The following is a 17,759-nucleotide window of genomic DNA, read 5'->3' on the forward strand; positions in this document are numbered from 1 at the left end:
CCCCTCAGACAGCAGGACTGTTCACTCTCAGACACCGGACTTTCACCCTCAGATACCGGGGCTGCTCCCTCAGACACCGGGGGTTCCCCTCAGACACCGGGACCGTTCCCTCTCAGACACCGGGGCTGCTCCCTCGGACACCGCAGTTTCACCCTCAGACACCGGCTGTTCACCCTCAGACACCGGGACCGTTCCCCCTCAGACAGCGGGGCTGCCCAACTCCGCACCCCTCCAGGTCACCTCAGCCCTTCCAAAGCCTCCCCGCCTCGCCACGGCCCCGTTCCCCTTCCCGAAGGCTGGTCCCCAGCGCCGGGAGCGGCCGGGCAGGAGCGGGACAGCAGTGAAGCTGTCGGTCACAAATTCAGCGTGTGAGTGATGCCCGGCCAGGCACTCCCGGCTCCGAGGCCTGGCAGCAGGAGGAGAGGGGAGGTCAGCACGAAGCGGGTGAATAAATAACGCATAAACAGATACAGGATCAAACCGGATGTGAACTTCCCACCGCAAATGCTACCTGAGGAAAGCTTTATCTTCCACCTGCAGGGTCCGGCCCCCACCAAAGGTGCCCACGCCGCTACTTAGAGAACTGTGGAACGGTTTGTGTTGGGAGGGACCTTTAAGATCATTTAATTCTACCTCCTGCCATGGTTCTTGACCAGCCCAGGGTGCCCCAAGCCCTGTCCACCCTGGCCTTGGACACTTCCAGGGATCCAGGGGCAGCCACAGCTTCTCTGGGCAGCCTGTGCCAGGGCCTCCCCACCCTCACAGGGAAGGGTTTCTTCCCAATTTCTCACCTGAATTTCCCTCTTCCAGTTTGAACCCATCACTCCTTGTCCTGTCACTGCAGTGCCTGATGAAGAGAACTTCCACCAGAACACCTCCCCAGCAAAGGGAAGGGAGGGGGAGTTATATTATTCAGAGTAAAAAGGGTTCTTCCTCAAGCTATTACTGAAAATGCCAGTTTTTTGTTGGGGTTTAATCCATTTGCCAGCCACGGCAGCCAGAAACTGCTCGGGGGCAGAAAAGTAGGACCTAAGACATCAACACAAGGTGAAAAAAGTGGGGTTTTTTTCAGCTATGCAATAGCTAAAACCCTTCACACAAGGAGTAAGGTCTTAGCAGACTAACTCCCACTTTCTAAGGCCAGTAGGAGCCACAGGTAAAATTCGAGCAGGGATATGAAAAAAGTCCTATTTATGAATTGCAAATGTTAAGTAGAACTGTACAGCACAGGAACTTTAAAATGCCATAAAAATATTTTAATGGTTTTCAATAATTGCAAAAAATGATATAAAAATGTATTTAATGCCTCGATTCACTCTTTTGTAAGTATTGTAAGTATTCTCTGTCCTTCATTATTTCACTTCATCCACTTTCTCTAGAAAAATACAGCAAAACATCCAGCAAACCAGGTTTCAGAGAAATCCAGTCACAGGGCTAAAGAAAAACAATAAATTGAAGAAGTGGTCTGGTTGAGAGACCACCCTTCCACCAGCCCAGGGTGCTCCAAGCCCCGTCCAACCTGGCCTTGGACACTTCCAGGGATCCAGGGGCAGCCACAGCTTCTCTGGGAATTCCATTCCAGTCCCTCCCCACCCTCCTAGGGAAGAATTCCTTCCCAATATCCCATCTATCCCTGCCCTCTGGCAGTGGGAAGCCATTCCCTGTGTCCTGTCCCTCCATCCCTTGTCCCTCTCCAGCTCTCCTGGAGCCCCTTTAGGCCCTGCAAGGGGCTCTCAGGTCCTTCTGGAGCCTTCTCTTCTCCAGCTCTGTCTGCAGGGCAGGTCCACCCTCACAGAACGTTAATAAGAAGACAAGATCTGTATGTTTAGTCCAGAAATAGAAGCTGGACAGTGTGGACTCGTCTGCTGCAAGGTGACAGTGGCTCTCCCTCGTTCACCTCCTCATGTACCCAGTCACTTGCTCCGTGTCTGACTCCGAGGAGTCGCTCTCCTCCTCGGAAGGAGAGTTCTGCCATTCCTGGAAGTCATCAGCACCCAGTGCTCTGTGCCCAGTGCCCGTGTCATCCTTTGCCTCCAAGGCAGGGTCACAGTGCCAGAGCCCCTCGTGCTCCTGGGCAGGCAGAGCGGGCGCGGGGCCGTGCCCGCTGCCCTCCAGGGTGCCCAGCAGCACGCTCTGCAGGTTGATGGTGAAGCAGGCACTGCCGCTCTGCCTGGCAGGGCACTGACAGCTGAGCTCGGGGAAAGGGCTCAGCACCTCCCCGCCCGTGTCCTGCTCTCCCTCCAGGCCCGAGTCCTGCTCCTCAGAGCCCCGGGGCTCGGGGGCTGTGCTGGCAGTGCCCGGGGTGCCGCTGTCCTCACGGGGCCTGTTCTCCGAGTACTGCCCGGGGGGGGTGCCAGGGGCAGGGGGGGCTCTGCCCAGCACCCCCCTCCTCGTGTAGTCGTGGTCCCACAGGGCACTGCTGTCACTGTCCTCGCTGTCGCTGTCACTGCCACTGCCACTGCACCCACTGGCCTTGGGTTTAACCTCTCTGGGGATGACCTCCACGGAGTCGACTTCTTCTGCTGGAAATATCCAGGATGGGTAGACCCACCTCCTGATGGATTCCTGAAGGAGTAAAGGGAATTAAAAACATCAGCCAAACTTGCACACGTGCACAGGAAAACATGAGCAACAACACCCCCAGGCATGAGGCTGTCAAACAAATGATCCCTCCTGTGCCATGGTTTTGGGGTTTTCCACAGAGTTCAGGGCATTTAGGATTGTTCCCTCTTCTCCTTTCCTGAAAATCACAGAACCACTGAATGCTTTGGGTTGGGAGGGACCTCAAAGCCCATCCAGTGCCACCCCTGCCATGGGCAGGGACACCTTCCACCAGCCCAGGGTGCTCCAAGCCCCGTCCAACCTGGCCTTGGACACTTCCAGGGATCCAGGGGCAGCCACAGCTTCTCTGGGCAACCTGGGCCAGGGCCTCCCCACCCTCCCAGCCAGGAATTCCTTCCCAATATCCCATGTAACCCTATTCTGTTTCAGTTTAAAGCCAAAACACGACAGTCTTCACTACAAATCCAGGCACACTGGGCAGCCACAGAAACAAAATGACAATAGTGCCAAGCAGTGTCAGGTATGTAATGATTTAGTTCTGATTTCTGAGGTCTCTTTCTAAGACTAAAAGCTCATTTTAGAAACACATCTTAAACCTGAGCCAAGTCTTGCAAGTCTCTCTGAGCTCTTGCAGTTACCTGATCAATTTTATTGTCCTTTAGAAATTACTATTTGAAGCAATTTTAACATCCCAAGCCCCATTTTCCCCCTGCACTTTGGAGGATTATTTAATATCCAAAGCATTGAGGGAAAATGGTGACAATAAATAAAAAAATAAGCCTTAGACACTGCTTGGCAAAGTCATGTTCAGCAGTTTCAGGGATGTGAAGGTAACAACACAGCAAAGAATAGAAACGAGGCAAAAAGTCTTAGAGAAAGGTGAGACCAATCTGCTCTGGGTATGTTGGCAGAAAATGGAAAATCTTTATGCTGAAAAACCCCACAGAATTAAATGTAAAAGAAATTGGAGGCTATAAAAATAAAACAAGCAAGCAAAGATGGATAGGAACATTTTTGCTTGAAATCTAGTGGCAGTTCAGTCTCTCCTATGAAAATAAAAGATTAGCTGGCTCAGGACTGGCTTCCTCAAGTGCCAGAACACTTGGTCACAGAAAAAGAGTGATTATTTCATTCCAAACAGTGGATCAGTTCCTCCTGCAGTCTTTCCTCCAGGGCAGGTCCTCCAGCCCTCTGCTCACCCCCAGGGCCCTGCTCTGGACCCTCCCCAGTCTGCCCACATCTTTGCTGTGCTGGGAGGACCAGAACTGGGCACAATATTCCTGACAAGCACTGAGTAGTGGGGGATGATCCTCTATCTCTGTTGGTAACTTGTCACAGAAGGAGAAAAAAAATGGTCTTGAGAAAGACTGAGTATTTGTTCTTAAGATCAGAGAAGACTTAGCAGCCTGAAGATTATCTTTGACAGAGGTGAATTAAACAATCTGCAAATTAAACATTCTGTGTTCTTACATAGCTTGTACATAATGCACAGGATTAGAAATTCCAGGAGGTAAACTTCCTCCTCCCAACCAGAAAGGTTGTCTGAGAATTATTACATACCAAGGCATATGGCAGTGCTTTGCCCTGAAGAAAATAACCTCCTGCATGCAGACACTTCAAGGCAGCACCTATTACCAGTGAGACACACACAGCACTTGCCACTGCAGCTAAATGATAACCTGGGCAGGAAAAACAATCAATAAACAGAAATGAATGAGGTGCACCACCACCACAGTTCATACCCCACATCCACAACAGCTAGTGAGAATAATTTTGGTTAGAAGGGTAAGTCAAAGTCAAACCAAGACCAAATCTCAAATTAGATTCAGGAATTAAAAAGAAATGACACCATCTTTGATCCTTCTGCAGTGAGGGGAGGTTTGTGTGGCTCACAGCACTGCCAAGAGATTGGCTGCCCCAGAGTGGATGGGGTTTGTCTCTCACTCTCAAACCCTCCCAATGTTTCTCTCTTGGAAGGTGCTTTCTCTCTGATACAATTCCTCACCTCTGCTCGCTGGGAGCAGGGACAGCACCCAGGGAAGGGCTGGAGCTGGGACAGGGCAGGCTCAGGGGGGATCTCAGGACAAGGTTCTTCCCCCACAGGGTGGTGGGCACTGCCCAGGCTCCCTAGGGCAGTGGGCACGGCCCCAAGGCTGCCAGAGCTCCAGGAGGGTTTGGACAACGCTCTGAGGGACAGGGGGGAGTGTTGGGGTGTCCTGGGCAGGGCAGGGCTTGGACTGGGTGAGCCCTGGGAGTCCTTCCAAGCTCAGGATATTCCATGATTCCATATCACCTATCATTTTGCAGGATTGAGTTGTAAATGTCCCCACACCACCCACCCAGACAAAGCCTTCCAGCACAGTTACCTGGGCGAGCCATGGAGCCTGAAAGGACACATTTCCAGGGCGAGGGGATGGAATAATGTCTGTTCAGGGATGCAGAGACCACAACAGACACACAGTAATTCCTATTTGGATACAATTCCTCAATGACAGTACTGAAAACTTCTTCAGTGGTTTTCTCCTGTGCCCTCTGCCAAAGAAAGTCAATGTTTTAAAGTCAGTTATTGGCCTAAAAAGAGATCCCTGGTCACTCTCCCAGACCTGCTACTCTGTGGTAAAAGATTGTGCTGGCCACTGTCTTTCTTCTAAGAAAACACATTTCTGTGTTTTCTTTTGCTTCCACTCACATATTTGCTCCTGGGGACCTGCTCACCCTTTTATGCTTTCTGTGTTTCTCCTGAAAGCACAAATAAACCCCAATGTTCTTTACCTTATCCTCTCTATCCTGTGACTTCAGTGTTATTTCATAATCAAGCTCTTCATAGATATCAATCAAAGAGAGCAGCTTTCCCTTTTCTCTGTAGTGAGAGGTTGGCAGCTTCATGGTGACATTTATGCAGTTTAGACAAGGAGTTACATTAACTTCTGGTGGTCCCAGGCGTGCTATTGGAAAACAAGAAAGGGAAAAAATGATGGAAAAAATATACACTATCTATTCAGTACCTGCTGTATTTTGGTGATGGATATGGAGCTGATTAAGCAGATTCTACAGTATGCCACTGCTGGAATTCCACGAGGCCTTGGAGCATTTAACTCCCACAGTCAAACCATAATTTCCCACAGGAAATTTTAAAACCAGAAAGGAGTAGGGGGGAGGGAAGAAGCAGAGAGGGGTCAGAGGTTTTGCTTCAACTTCACAGAGATCTGAGCTTTGCATGTACCTGAGACAAAAGCTGAGGTAAATGCACAGAATACAATCCCAGACTGGTTTGGGTTGGGAGAGACCTCAAAGCCCATCCAGTGCCACCCCTGCCATGGGCAGGGACACCTTCCACCAGCCCAGGTTGCTCCAAGCCCCGTCCAACCTGGCCTTGGACACTTCCAGGGATCCAGGGGCAGCCACAGCTTCTCTGGGCAACCTGGGCCAGGGCCTCCCCACCCTCCCAGCCAGGAATTCCTTCCCAATATCCCATCTATCCCTGCCCTCCTTCAGCTTAAGGCCATTCCCCTTGTCCAATCCTTTCTATCCAACCCAGTGCTGAGGGGCTCCAGGTCTCCTCCCCAGGGCTGTTCTCAAACCCCTCAGTTCCCCTTGTGCCCATCCTCCCCATCCCCTCCAATCCTCCCTCATTTCTGAGCCTGGAAGTGGCCACAGCAGCTGCCTCTGGGCTGAGCTCAGAGGGAACATGACCTGTTTCTCCTCCAGGGTCCTCCAACTGCTCCTCAATCTCTGCCTCTGTTACTTCAAAACTCAATTCTAAGCACAACCAAAGTGAAGCCACCTCTGGCATTATAAATGTCCCAGCTGAGAGGCACCTTCAGAAGGGAGAAATGAGGGTGATGGACAAGCAAGTAAACCTCTTTCCCTACACCTACTGCAGACATGGAACTTCTTTAACTCAACATTCAGTACTCCAAGACATAAAAACAATGTGTTTTTATTTTTCAGTTATGTATCTTCTGCACTTCAGAGATTTTTACTTTGTATTTGTCAACACTTGACACGATGCTATTTCCTTTATATTTACACATATATTTTTTATTTCAAAACCAGATTTTTAATTTCAAGTCCATTTATCAGAACTACTGTCAGCCACTAATTTAAAAAAAAAATAAGTCTTGTAAGTGACTTAGATACAAACAGCCACTGATCCAGTTAGCTTGGAGTCTCACTGCAAAGGTAGAATTTATACATCAGCTGTTGACAAAAACCTCTAAAACGAGAAGTGCAGAGAGAGAACTCACTCTGAATTAGTGGTGAAAAACGCAGCACAGAAGAGTTGAACACCCTGGTTCCTGTGATGCTCTGAACAAATGCATAATACTCAGTGGACCTGTCTTTGAAATCCTCTGTCAGGTCACAGGAGAGCTGTGCAGTGCCTGAGCACTGCCTGGCAGTTGTCCAGTCCCAGTTCCTGTAAGAAAAGGCAAAATAATCTGAATTCTCTGACATAAGAAAGCATGAGAGTGTGAGGAGAGCATTTCTCAGTGAAAAAGCAAGAAAACCTCAGCCTTAGTATTTTCACAGAATCCCAGGAAAAGCCCTCCCAGCCCATGGATCCCCCTGTGCCCCATCCCCACCTTGTCCCCCAGCCCAGAGCACTGAGTGCCACGGCCAGGCCTTCCTGGGACCCCTCCAGGGCTGGGCACTCCAAACCTCCCTCCTGTTTGAGTCAATAAACAGTAGAATTTGTGCCCTGTTTCCCAGCCTTGCCTGCGGGGTCTGTAGAACACCCTGTAGGAGGTTGGCACAGCTGGGTCGTTCCTTGCCTGCCAGGACAGAACGTGCTGGAAGTTGTTGGACTCCATTTTCAGGTTGTAGGGAGGCCCTCCCAGAATTCTTTCTAGAAAGGGAAAAATGACACAAACAAACAACAAACAGCACATGAAAATGATGGCAAACAAGTGTGAGACCAGGACAGTTCTACTAAACAAACCCAGTCAGAGCAACTCAGTATTTGCCCCCAGAGCAATGAAGCAGCCAGAGGACAGAGTCCAGCACGACAGACACAGCAATGCAAGGGATGGTGCTCCTGGGCTACATTTCTGTGAAGTTCCTCCTTCAAAAAGCACAAAGTTTTAAAATGGAGCTTGGTGAGGGTGTGCAAGCTATGAAATGTGTTAGGAAAAGCACGTGAAAGATGATAAAGACTCTTACCAGGCAGGCTGCAAACAGCTGCAGACAGAAAGCCCAGGTACACTGGAAAGTGAAAGTGGGAGTTAATGCCCTGTGTCTGCAGGTGGCACTTCAGCTGCTGCCAACACTCACTGCAATGCTCAGCATTCCCTCAGTGCCACTGGCACCTTCCTTCACACCTCCCTGCTGCTTTCCTCCACACCTCCCCCCTGCAGGGTCTGGGAGAACTGACCCCTGTCACCAATCCAGGGCTCCAAGGAGCTGGTTCTTGGATGGCTCCACTGTGTTCAGGCTGATCCCTCCAGATGGGGCTCAGAACCCGGTGTGCACCAACACACCCAGGATGTTCTTGTCAAACACTGCCTCAGAGGGCTCTGACTGTATTCCAGGTCCCTCACTCTGTCTGTCAAACACCATTTCGAGTCATGACAAGAACTTTAGAACTGATCTGGGAAAAGATTCTATTGTTGCTGGAATCATTCTCATGGATTGTAGAATCCCAGGATGGTTTGGGTGGGAAGGGACCTCAAAGCCCACCCAGTGCCACCCCTGCCATGGGCAGGGACACCTTCCACCAGCCCAGGTTGTTCCAAGCCCCGTCCAACCTGGCCTTGGACACTTCCAGGGATCCAGGGGCAGCCACAGCTTCCCTGGGCAATCCTGATATTCCAAAGGTTTCTTCATCCTCCTGTACAACCTTCCAAGAGACTGTTCAACCCCCAGGGTCTCGCTGTATCCAGATTCTTTTCCTTGGCCAACCCAGTCTTTGATCATTGCTATCTTTTCAATGTGGTGCTTCAAAGCACTCTGGGAATTATTGTTCTGTCTGACCTTTCTAAATTCTTTTCCTCAAGCTCCTCCAGCCTCCCTTCTGCTTTCTGGGTGCAGCCAATAGAAACTTCCTGTCTTCATTTTAAGGCATTTTGTGGTCATTCCCCTGACTCATGAGATGCCAACTCCCACACTCAGTTGACCAAAAGAAGTCACTACTATAATTTCAAACACGTTTTTTCCCATGCTTTAGATGAATTCCATGGAAAAATCTGCCAAGTTACTTCATTATCTTCCCCCAAGCTCTCTTTTGTCTTGACCTGACGTGTCAACAAGATGAGCCCCAGTAAGAATGGCTGTGAAAAGAGAACAGAACTCTAGAGCATACATTAAAAAATAAAACCACTTATGGAGACCCACAAATAATGGTTAGGACAGGACTATCACACAGTGCTTGAGTATGGAAGGCATCCCAGGATTCAGCTCCTGACTTTGTGAAACACAGAATACATATCCTGGTAGAGGGGATTGGGAATAGTTGGGTCAGTGGGAACTGATGTGCTGGGAGAATTTCCTCATGGATTAATGCAGTTATTTTCTGATCTTTGCCTACTGCTGCAGAGAGAACTGGAAGAGGAAAGGAAATATTTCCTACAGGATTAATTAAAGAGATTTCTGCCCAGATTCTTTGTGGCCACAGGGAAGTGCCTTAAGAATTGCCCTTTCCCTGGTGGGGGCACACACAGAACACACACAGATCCACCTGGGCCATGGGTTTGCTGAGTTCACTTGGGAAGGACACTCAGCCAGGTGTCTCTCACCAACGGGGCTCTCTGGACACGTGTCTCAAACTCAGCTGTGCCCCCAACAGCCCTTCTGAAAGGAGGTGCAGACACCAAGCAGCAAACTCGAGCTGCACACACAGGAAATTCAGATTCCCACAGGGCAGGAAACTCCTCTCTGCAGTTTCATTTTGCCATTCAAACCACAGACATCTTCTTCCTTGTCCTTGCACTTGGACATTAATACTGAACAATAAACATCCCCTTACAGAACTGCAGTTAGAAGCAGAACAACTGATTTCTTTCCAGGTAGTAACAGATCACCTACATGGGAAAAAGCATCTAGTGGGGATGAACAACAAAGCAATATCTTAACTGTTCTTATTCTTTAGCTGCCACGAGCTCAGATCTGTAATTATCTGTGCCAGCTGCCTTGCTGCTGTAGTTCCTGTCGACAAAAATGTTTCTCTATTCTTTCCATATTTAATTTTTCAATGCCTCTTCCCCTGGAAATCAAATTCCGTCCAGCAGGAGTTCAAACAGCCTCTGAACTTTGTTTCAACAAACATGTTTAGCAAAGAAAGCTGAACAGTTGCAAAACTGTTTATGTTACAGTGTTACATAAGAGACACAGACCACAAAAAACCTCTCAGACGAAATAACTGGGAAAACTGAGACTGGGGAAATGAAGATGGTTTGTGAACTGAGTGGGGAATCTTCTTTACCATCCTGGAGTTTCTAGTCATCCCTGGGAGTGTCCCAGACCAGGCTGGATGGGGCTTGGAGCACCCTGGGCTGGTGGAAGGTATCCCTGCCCATGGCAGGGGTGGCACTGGGTGGGCTTTGAGGTCCCTTCCCACCCAAACCACTCTGGGATTCTGTGATGATGATCTTACTATTTTTACACAATCAAAAGATCCTCAGAAACCACCTTCTCACTACAACTACAGCTCAGCCAAACTATGTTTGTTTTACCTGCTAATCCAGAAACTAAGGAGTGCTGAAAAAATTAAAGAAGGAATGAAAAGCAACATGTCCAACTAAGAGCTCACTGGACATTCAGAGGGGCAGAACCATGGAATGGTTTGGGTTGGAAGGGACCTCAAAGCCCATCCAGTGCCACCCCTGCCATGGGCAGGGACACCTTCCACCAGCCCAGGCTGCTCCAAGCCCCGTCCAACCTGGCCTTGGACACTTCCAGGGATCCAGGGGCAGCCACAGCTTCTCTGGGCAACCTGGGCCAGGGCCTCCCCACCCTCCCAGCCAGGAATTCCTTCCCAATATCCCATCTAACCCTGCCCTCTGGCAGTGGAAGCCATTCCCTGTGTCCTGTCCCTCCATCCCTTGTCCCCAGTCCCTCTCCAGCTCTCCTGGAGCCCCTTTAGGCCCTGCAAGGGGCTCTGAGTTCTCCCTGGAGCCTTCTCTTCTCCAGGCTGGACAATCCCAATTCCCCCAGCCTGTCCCCACAGCAGAGGGTTTCTGTCCTGGTTAGAACAGCTGGGCCCAGTTCATCACTGGATGGGTGTAACCCAAAGCTGTGTATTCCAGAGCCTTCCATGCCATTGCCCAGGAACTGTTCTCAATGAACCATTTACTCCCTCTGCACATAGAGCCTGACTCCTCAGACTGTAAACTGGGTGTTCAGAGGCCTGGGAGACAGGAGGGTGCTCCTGTGCTCACCCCCAGTGTGGAACTCCCCGCCCTGAGGGAGGCACTGGGCATTCCTGCCTGAACTGGAGGAGAGATAATCTTGGAGTCTTGGGACCTTTGGAACCACTTGTGGGATCCAGAGGAAATGGGTCCCACTGCAGATCACCACTCTCAACTGGACTGCAACCACCACTTTTCAACCAGACTGCAACAGGTTTTCCCCTCTCCTTTTCCTTTGGACTCAGGGGGCCCAGTGAACACCACTCTGTTCATGCCCCAGGGTGCTGGGTTATACATTGGGGTTTGTGGGTTAAAACCAACTGTTTGTCTGTATAATCATACTTATTGTATTATTTTATTAAATTGTTATTCTGACTTATAATCTCTTTTGAGTTGAGTCCATTTCCCCTGCTGGTTTACCTCCAAACCAGCACAGTTTCCCTCCACTGCTCATGGTTTATGCACAGAATGGAGGATGCAGATACAAGGCATGAGATCCTTCTCCTGTGAGTGACTCCAGGGCCAGCTCTACGAACACACAACAGCCCCTGACTCTGGTAATTCAGCAGAATTACCAGTGAGCAATTCCCTGTAATAGAAAATCCTCTCTAACAGGTTCAGGCACTCACCAAGCTGATAGAAAGGCATTGGCACATCCATCAGGGCTCCCGTGGAGATTAACAAACAAACCCCCCTGCTTGGAAAACAAACATTCTGCTTCTGTACCTACAAATACATGGGAAAAAAAATCACATTCAGCAGCTCATCCTAGTAAATGATCCCAGTAAAGTACTTGCAGATAAACCAAGGTCTTATATACAGAGTTATTTTAACCTCTCCAATGTTTGGGAGAGGACAGTGGTACTGAAAGAGTTACAGCTTTGGGGGAGGACCATGATCCTTAAAGTTTTTTGACAACTTTAGTCAATTTTATGGCAATAGCACTTCAGTTTTTTAACACAGAAAGGGCTCTTACCACTTCAAATAAAGACAGAAAACAGTGTATGATTATTTGCATTAATTCTGCATTAAGAGAGCAGCTGGAAATTCTATGCCACTCACTCCAACTTCGTAAGCACAATGAAAATAAACTTTGGTTGGCTTTGTTGGAAATAGTACATGAACTCATCACTTGCAAAAAGTGTCTCCAGAAAGAGGGTAGATCAGGAAAGAAAAATTAAATATAAGGAAGTTATGGAATTTATATTATAATTTTTAATGCATAAGAGCTGTTAAAATACTCCTTCTCTTCAATGTTATTATTCTACTCTATTTAATATCCTCAGGGTATTAATATTCATAGGATCTGGTTTTGAATTAGCTGGGCAAGGGTACAACTATTTCTAAAGAATCCCCTCCTCAAGTTTAATAAAAATAAATAGCTTTTTATTTAGAATTGTTTGAAAATACAGCATTATTTTCTCTGCAAAACAAACGTCTTAAAATTGAAAATCACGACAGAGCACATTATGGTCAAACTCGTGTTTATATATCCATATATTAACACAGCATATAATCCCCCTGTTAAAATAAACTGACAGAACCCCTTATGTGAGCAGTCAATCCTCCTGTGCTCAGAGTTCTGGCCCAGCTGGAGGTCACTGGCTGAGCGTGGGGAACCTGCACCTGTACAGCTGTCAGTCTGAATTCCACAGACAAAGAGAACATTCTCTGCCTTCACACTGGTTCCTCTCATCAACTCATTCAAGCAGCAGAGGCATTTAAACAACAGCTGCCCCTGCAGGGTGGGATTTTCCAGGTGGTTCACAGTTTTCCCATAAGGAGAAGGCCTGGAGGACCCTGAATTCACTTCACAAGTTATTCCCTTTGTGAGTTAATCCCTGCAGTTAATCCCAGCCATGCTCCAAGCACTCCAGGAGGGTGTTGTGCACATGGATTTACATACCTTGGATCCTCGCTGTCCATGCTGTCAGGAATAACAACTATCCCACTCTTGGAATCTCAAGTGGCTCCTGGAGGGCTCTGGCTGCTGAACAACACCAGTGTCTCACATGATGCATGTTCCAAGCAAAGCTGTGTGTTCAGCACCTTCCAACAGGTGAGAAAATGTGCTCTGATGTGTTTATCTCCAGGGCTGCACAGCTCTCTAAAGCTGGATGTCCTCTGTCCTACCAGTGCCAGGGAAGCTCCAGGGGAAATTCCAGAGGAAAACCATTTCTGTCAGAACTCTGCTCAGCTTTTGTGACTCCTCTTCAGAGCTGCAGGAATCCCTGCAGAGAAGCCATGGAAACAGCAGTGAGTGCAGCCCCTCCTCAGCCAGCCTGTGTTCACAGCAATTCCCTTGGGAGCTGCCTGGAGCCCCCAGTGCTTCCAAAACTGTCTCACACTTCCACATCATCCACAGCTCGAGTTTGGGTTGGGAGGGACCTCAAAGCCCATCCAGTGCCACCCCTGCCATGGGCAGGGACACCTTCCACCAGCCCAGGTTGCTCCAAGCCCTGTCCAACCTGGCCTGGGACACTTCCAGGGATCCAGGGGCAGCCACAGCTTCTCTGGGGCCTGCAGGGGAATGTGTTAAATCTAGAATAGCTGGGGTTGGAAGGGACCTCTGGAGATCCCCCAGTCCAACCCCCTGCCCAGGCAGGGTCACCTGGAGCAGGTGACACAGGGATGTGTCCAGGTGGTGTTGGAATGTCTCCAGAGAACAACTTCCCACCCTCCCTGGGCAGCTGTTCCAGTGCTCTGCCACCTCCATGGAAAGAAGTTCTTCCCCATGTAGAGGTGGAACTTGTTGTGTTTTAGTTCATGGCCATTGCTCCTCATCCTGTCACTGGCACCACCGAGCAGAGTCTGGAACCATCCCCTGACACCCCCTGGAGATAAATACAATCACTACTGAAACCACACAAACCAGGCAGCTGCACTGACAGCTGTGCTGTTATTCCCACATTCTGTTGCTGGGGGACTTTGGATAAGTCATTTCTAAGAATATCAAAATAATTTAACCTTAATAATCCAAGTGCATTAGCCAGCAGCCCGTTTTCCATGGGCTGCCACAGTGCTGCTGGTGGGGGCACAGCCCCAAGCTGTGCCAGGGGAGGCTCAGGTTGGCCAGGAGGAGGAATTTCCTGCTGGAAAGGGTGGTCAGGCCTTGGCAGGGGCTGCCCAGAGAGGTTTGGAGTGCCCAGCCCTGGAGGTGTCCCAGGAAGGCCTGGCCGTGGCACTCAGTGCTCTGGGCTGGGGGACAAGGTGGGGATGGGGCACAGGGGGATCCATGGGCTGGGAGGGCTTTTCCAGCCCCAGTGAGTCTCTTTTCTATCATCAAGGTCATTAAGGAAAAGATGGAAGCGAAGCAGGAGGAGAACAGAGCCGACAGACCGCGGGGGATCCACATCCAGCACAACCATTTCCTTTGTCAGCCGTTAATGAGGAGCCCACGGAGGGACCAGAGGGGACCCCCGGGCACGGCCCGGACCCCTCGGGGAGGGACCAGAGGGGACCCCCGGGCACGGCCCGGACCCCTCGGGTGCTCCGGTGTGAGGGGGGACACAACAACGGGACAACATTATTGTCATAGCCCAGCACTGCCTGTTCTTCCTCACAAACATCAGGCCTTGCTGCAATAACCCACACCTCGCACTTACTGGGCTCAGTTTTGCGGGCTGTGACGCCGCCGAAGGTAAACCCCAAGGGTTTTTGGGCCGAATGCGCGGTTCGGGCGGTGTCACCCCGAGAGGGGCCGCAGGGACACCCATTCGGGCCCCACACGGCGCCCACAGGACCCAGAGGCACTTCCAGGAATCCCGGAGCACCGAGCGCAGCTGCAGCAGCCGGGCAGGCGCCCACAGCCCTGCCCGGCCCGGCCCTGGCAGCTCCGTGGAGCCGCTCCACTGCCACAGCACAGCGTGAGGGACAGCGGGGGGCACCACGGGGCACACGGCGCTGCTCTCCAGCCGTACCTCGCAGCGGGGAGTCCCCGCGGGCTCCGCTCCGGCTCCTCATCGATCGTCATTGTTCTTCACCGATCATCCTCAGGCCCCATCGCTCCCTGGGTCCCTCCCGGGCCGGCGCCGAGCGGCAAATGGCGCCGGGCACGGGGCGGGGACGGCGCGCGGGATGGCCACGCCCCCGCCCCAGGCCACGCCCCCAGATGACAACTGGCCACGCATCCATCCCTCAGGGCCACGCCCCATCCCGTTAGACCACGCCCCCAGCCCACCAGGCCCCTCCCCAGCTCACAACACCACGCCCCCATCCACCAGGCCCCGCCCCCATCCGCCAGGCCCCGCCCCCAGCCCGTCTTTGCGGCGGTTTCCCCAAAATCTGTTGTTTTTTCCTGCCTGTTCTTTCCCGAGGTGAATTCACTGGCTCTGCTCTCCCAAGGTTTCGTGCTGAAGACGCTGACACTGCGCTTTCCTCCCCCTTTAGCATTTCCTTCTCCCTTTTTCTGTCCATTCCCCGTGTCTCCACGTCTTTAAACTACAAACACAGCAACAAGTGGGATGTTCAGTGATTTTAGGGTGAGTTGCAGGCAGTTCCTGCAACTAGGATTAAACTCAGGAATTACCTTTTTGAGATTATAAATATAAATATAAATATAAATGTAAATGTAAATGCAAATGTAAATATAAATATAGCCTCCACTCGTAGCTGTTCCTGATCCTGGACATTCAGCAAAGGGCTCCCCGTCAGGAAGGGACCCGATTCAGGCAGGGAGGGCAACAAATAGGAGTGAAACACTGCCCGTGGAATCTGGAGTGCAATGGGGAGCCTGGTCTTGGGCTCTGCTGCAGGAAACACTGACTTTATTTTCCAAAGAAAACCGGGAAGAAATTGCCCAGCTGAAGTTCACTGGCCTTGCAGAGAGCTGATGTCCTCGGTTCTGTGTCTGTGTGTGCACAGGGGGGAGCACAGGACGCTCTGGGGAGTCTCCACTGGGAGCTTCCAGGGCCTAAAGGGGCTCCAGGAGAGCTGGAGAGGGACTGGGGACAAGGGATGGAGGGACAGGACACAGGGAATGGCTTCCCACTGCCAGAGGGCAGGGAGAGATGGGATACTGGGAAGGAATTGCTGGCTGGGAGGGTGGGGATATTGGGAAGGAATTCCTGGCTGGGAGGGTGGGGAGGCCCTGGCCCAGGTTGCCCAGAGAAGCTGTGGCTGCCCCTGGATCCCTGGAAGTGTCCAAGGCCAGGTTGGACGGGGCTTGGAGCAACCTGGGCTGGTGGGAGGTGTCCCTGCCCATGGCAGGGGTGGCACTGGATGGGCTTTGAGGTCCCTTCCACCCAAACCACTCTTTGTTTCTACATAAATCCCTGTTTCTGTGCCTGTCCCTGGTGCTGCTGTCACTCCCTGAGGGATGTCCCGGGTGCTGCTGTCACTCCCTGAGGGATATCCCGGGATATCCCGGGTGCTGCTGTCGCTCCCTGAGGGATGTCCCGGGTGCTGCTGGCGGGAGGTCGGGGCTGGATTTGGAGCATCTGGTGACACGTGGGACACGCTGTGAGGAGCTGACCCGGGGAGGGAGGGAGGTGTTTTGGGGAAGTAACTGAGATGCTGAACTTCCTGTTCAGTGAAGGATCTGCCCTCTGTTTCTCAGCTGCTCTTGTTGCAAAACAGGGGTTCATAAAACAACACAGGGAGTTCACTGTGACGAAATTTAGAGCCATTTAATGGTTTGGGTTGGAAGGGACATTAAAGCTCATCCATTCCACCCCCTGCCGTGGGCAGGGACACCTTCCACCAGCCCAGGGTGCTCAGTTTGTCTGTTCTGGGCAGAGAGGGGGGTTTGTGTTCTGGGGCAGTGGCAGAAACATTTCCCTCTGTGGTTTTTGTGCTGTGTGTGTGATTGTGCAGCAGGAATGTGGTTTCTGAGGGACTGAATTTCTGCTGAGAGCTCCGTCTGCTTGCACACCCCGACACATCCCCTTTGTGCTGCTCACCCCCCCCGCTGACCTCCTGCTCTGTGTTCTGGCTGCTGGGGGGCTCAGGGTGCACAATAATTGCCACAGCACTTGGCTCCTGGTAGGTGTGCTGGGAAAACTGTTCTTAGCTCAGCTGTGTGGACTCTTCTGAAACTTGAGTGGATCCAAAATTAGGACACACTGACCCTTCCCTCTATTTTATTTTAGATTTGTGTACAACCCTAGAATTTTTCTTTTTTGTATGTTCATGTTTTGCCAACTCGGCTCAGAGAGGAATTAAAAATGTGCAAGGTTTTCAGGGGCATTTTTTTATTTAAGGCTTTCCCTATTCAAGCAATTGGAATGTGTCTTTTTTTGGCCTGAAGGTGATGCTGTTTCTCCAGGAAAAAAGTCCTGGAAAATCCACTGAAGAGGAGTAATTTGGGAGTGTGGTAGAAAGTGCTTGTGTTAAAATTCAATATACACCTATTAATGCTGTTTGAGTGTGTTGGCAAGTTTTCATCAGCACTTTGGAAGACTGAGACCTCCCTCAGCAGAGCTCAAAAGTACTTTATGAAATCTTCCAGCGTGGCATGGACCACTCAAAAGAGCAGTCAGTTTACTTGTCGTTGTTCATGTTCATCTTCACTCTGCCTGCTTGTGCTGGTTGTGTTCTCTGCTGTGCTTTCAGATCTGTTGGTGGGAGAGAGGGGTGATTCCTGTGCAGGTCCCCCAGAAATGCCTTTAAGGTTTGTTTTGAGGGATTTCACTGCTCGAGGCGAGAGACAGGAGCAGGTTTGTGGTGTCACTGCAGTCACACCTCGTTTCTGCCAGCTCTGCCCACCCTGGGCTGTGTTTCTGCCAGCTCTGCCCCCCCTGGGCTGTGTTTCTGCCAGCTCTGCCCACCCTGGGCTGTGTTTCTGTCAGCTCTGCCCCCCCGGGCTGTCCCTCACCCCAGCTGTGACACACAGGCACGTTGCTGACCTCTGGCCCA

The 17,759-nt window shown here is 50.9% G+C and overlaps 1 protein-coding gene across 2 annotated transcripts; it reads right to left on the reverse strand.

The window, feature by feature from the left end:
* Positions 1–1,234: 1,234 nt before the first annotated feature.
* On the reverse strand, positions 1,235–14,957 carry IFNAR2 (interferon alpha and beta receptor subunit 2). Of its 2 annotated transcripts, XM_064647194.1 has the most exons (10): positions 14,825–14,956; positions 12,811–13,135; positions 11,534–11,630; positions 7,723–7,764; positions 7,279–7,408; positions 6,810–6,979; positions 5,335–5,507; positions 4,929–5,094; positions 4,123–4,241; positions 1,235–2,565 (listed from the first exon to the last, which is right to left on the reverse strand). In XM_064647194.1, exons 3-10 carry the CDS (start codon positions 11,562–11,564, stop codon positions 1,894–1,896), a joined length of 1,503 nt encoding a protein of 500 aa, XP_064503264.1. In that variant the 5' UTR covers positions 11,565–11,630; positions 12,811–13,135; positions 14,825–14,956; the 3' UTR covers positions 1,235–1,893. The 2 variants fall into 2 exon arrangements, with proteins under 2 accessions (XP_064503264.1, XP_064503265.1); XM_064647195.1 differs by lacking the exon at positions 7,723–7,764 and having other exon boundaries at positions 14,825–14,957.
* Between the last annotated feature and the right edge of the window lie 2,802 nt (positions 14,958–17,759).

Source organism: Pseudopipra pipra, chromosome 2 (assembly GCF_036250125.1).
Source record: "Pseudopipra pipra isolate bDixPip1 chromosome 2, bDixPip1.hap1, whole genome shotgun sequence".
In the NCBI taxonomy this organism is placed as follows: domain Eukaryota; kingdom Metazoa; phylum Chordata; class Aves; order Passeriformes; family Pipridae; genus Pseudopipra; species Pseudopipra pipra.

Excerpts from the sequence above, each read along its gene's own strand:
- IFNAR2 (XM_064647194.1), bottom strand. The coding sequence starts at position 11,564 with ATGGATGTGCCAATGCCTTTCTATCAGCTTG. Across the intron at positions 6,980-7,278 it reads GTGTTCTACAGACCCCGCAG|GAACTGGGACTGGACAACTG; the intron begins GCAAGGCTGGGA and ends CTTTTCTTACAG. Across the intron at positions 2,566-4,122 it reads AAGCACTGCCATATGCCTTG|GAATCCATCAGGAGGTGGGT; the intron begins GTATGTAATAAT and ends TTACTCCTTCAG.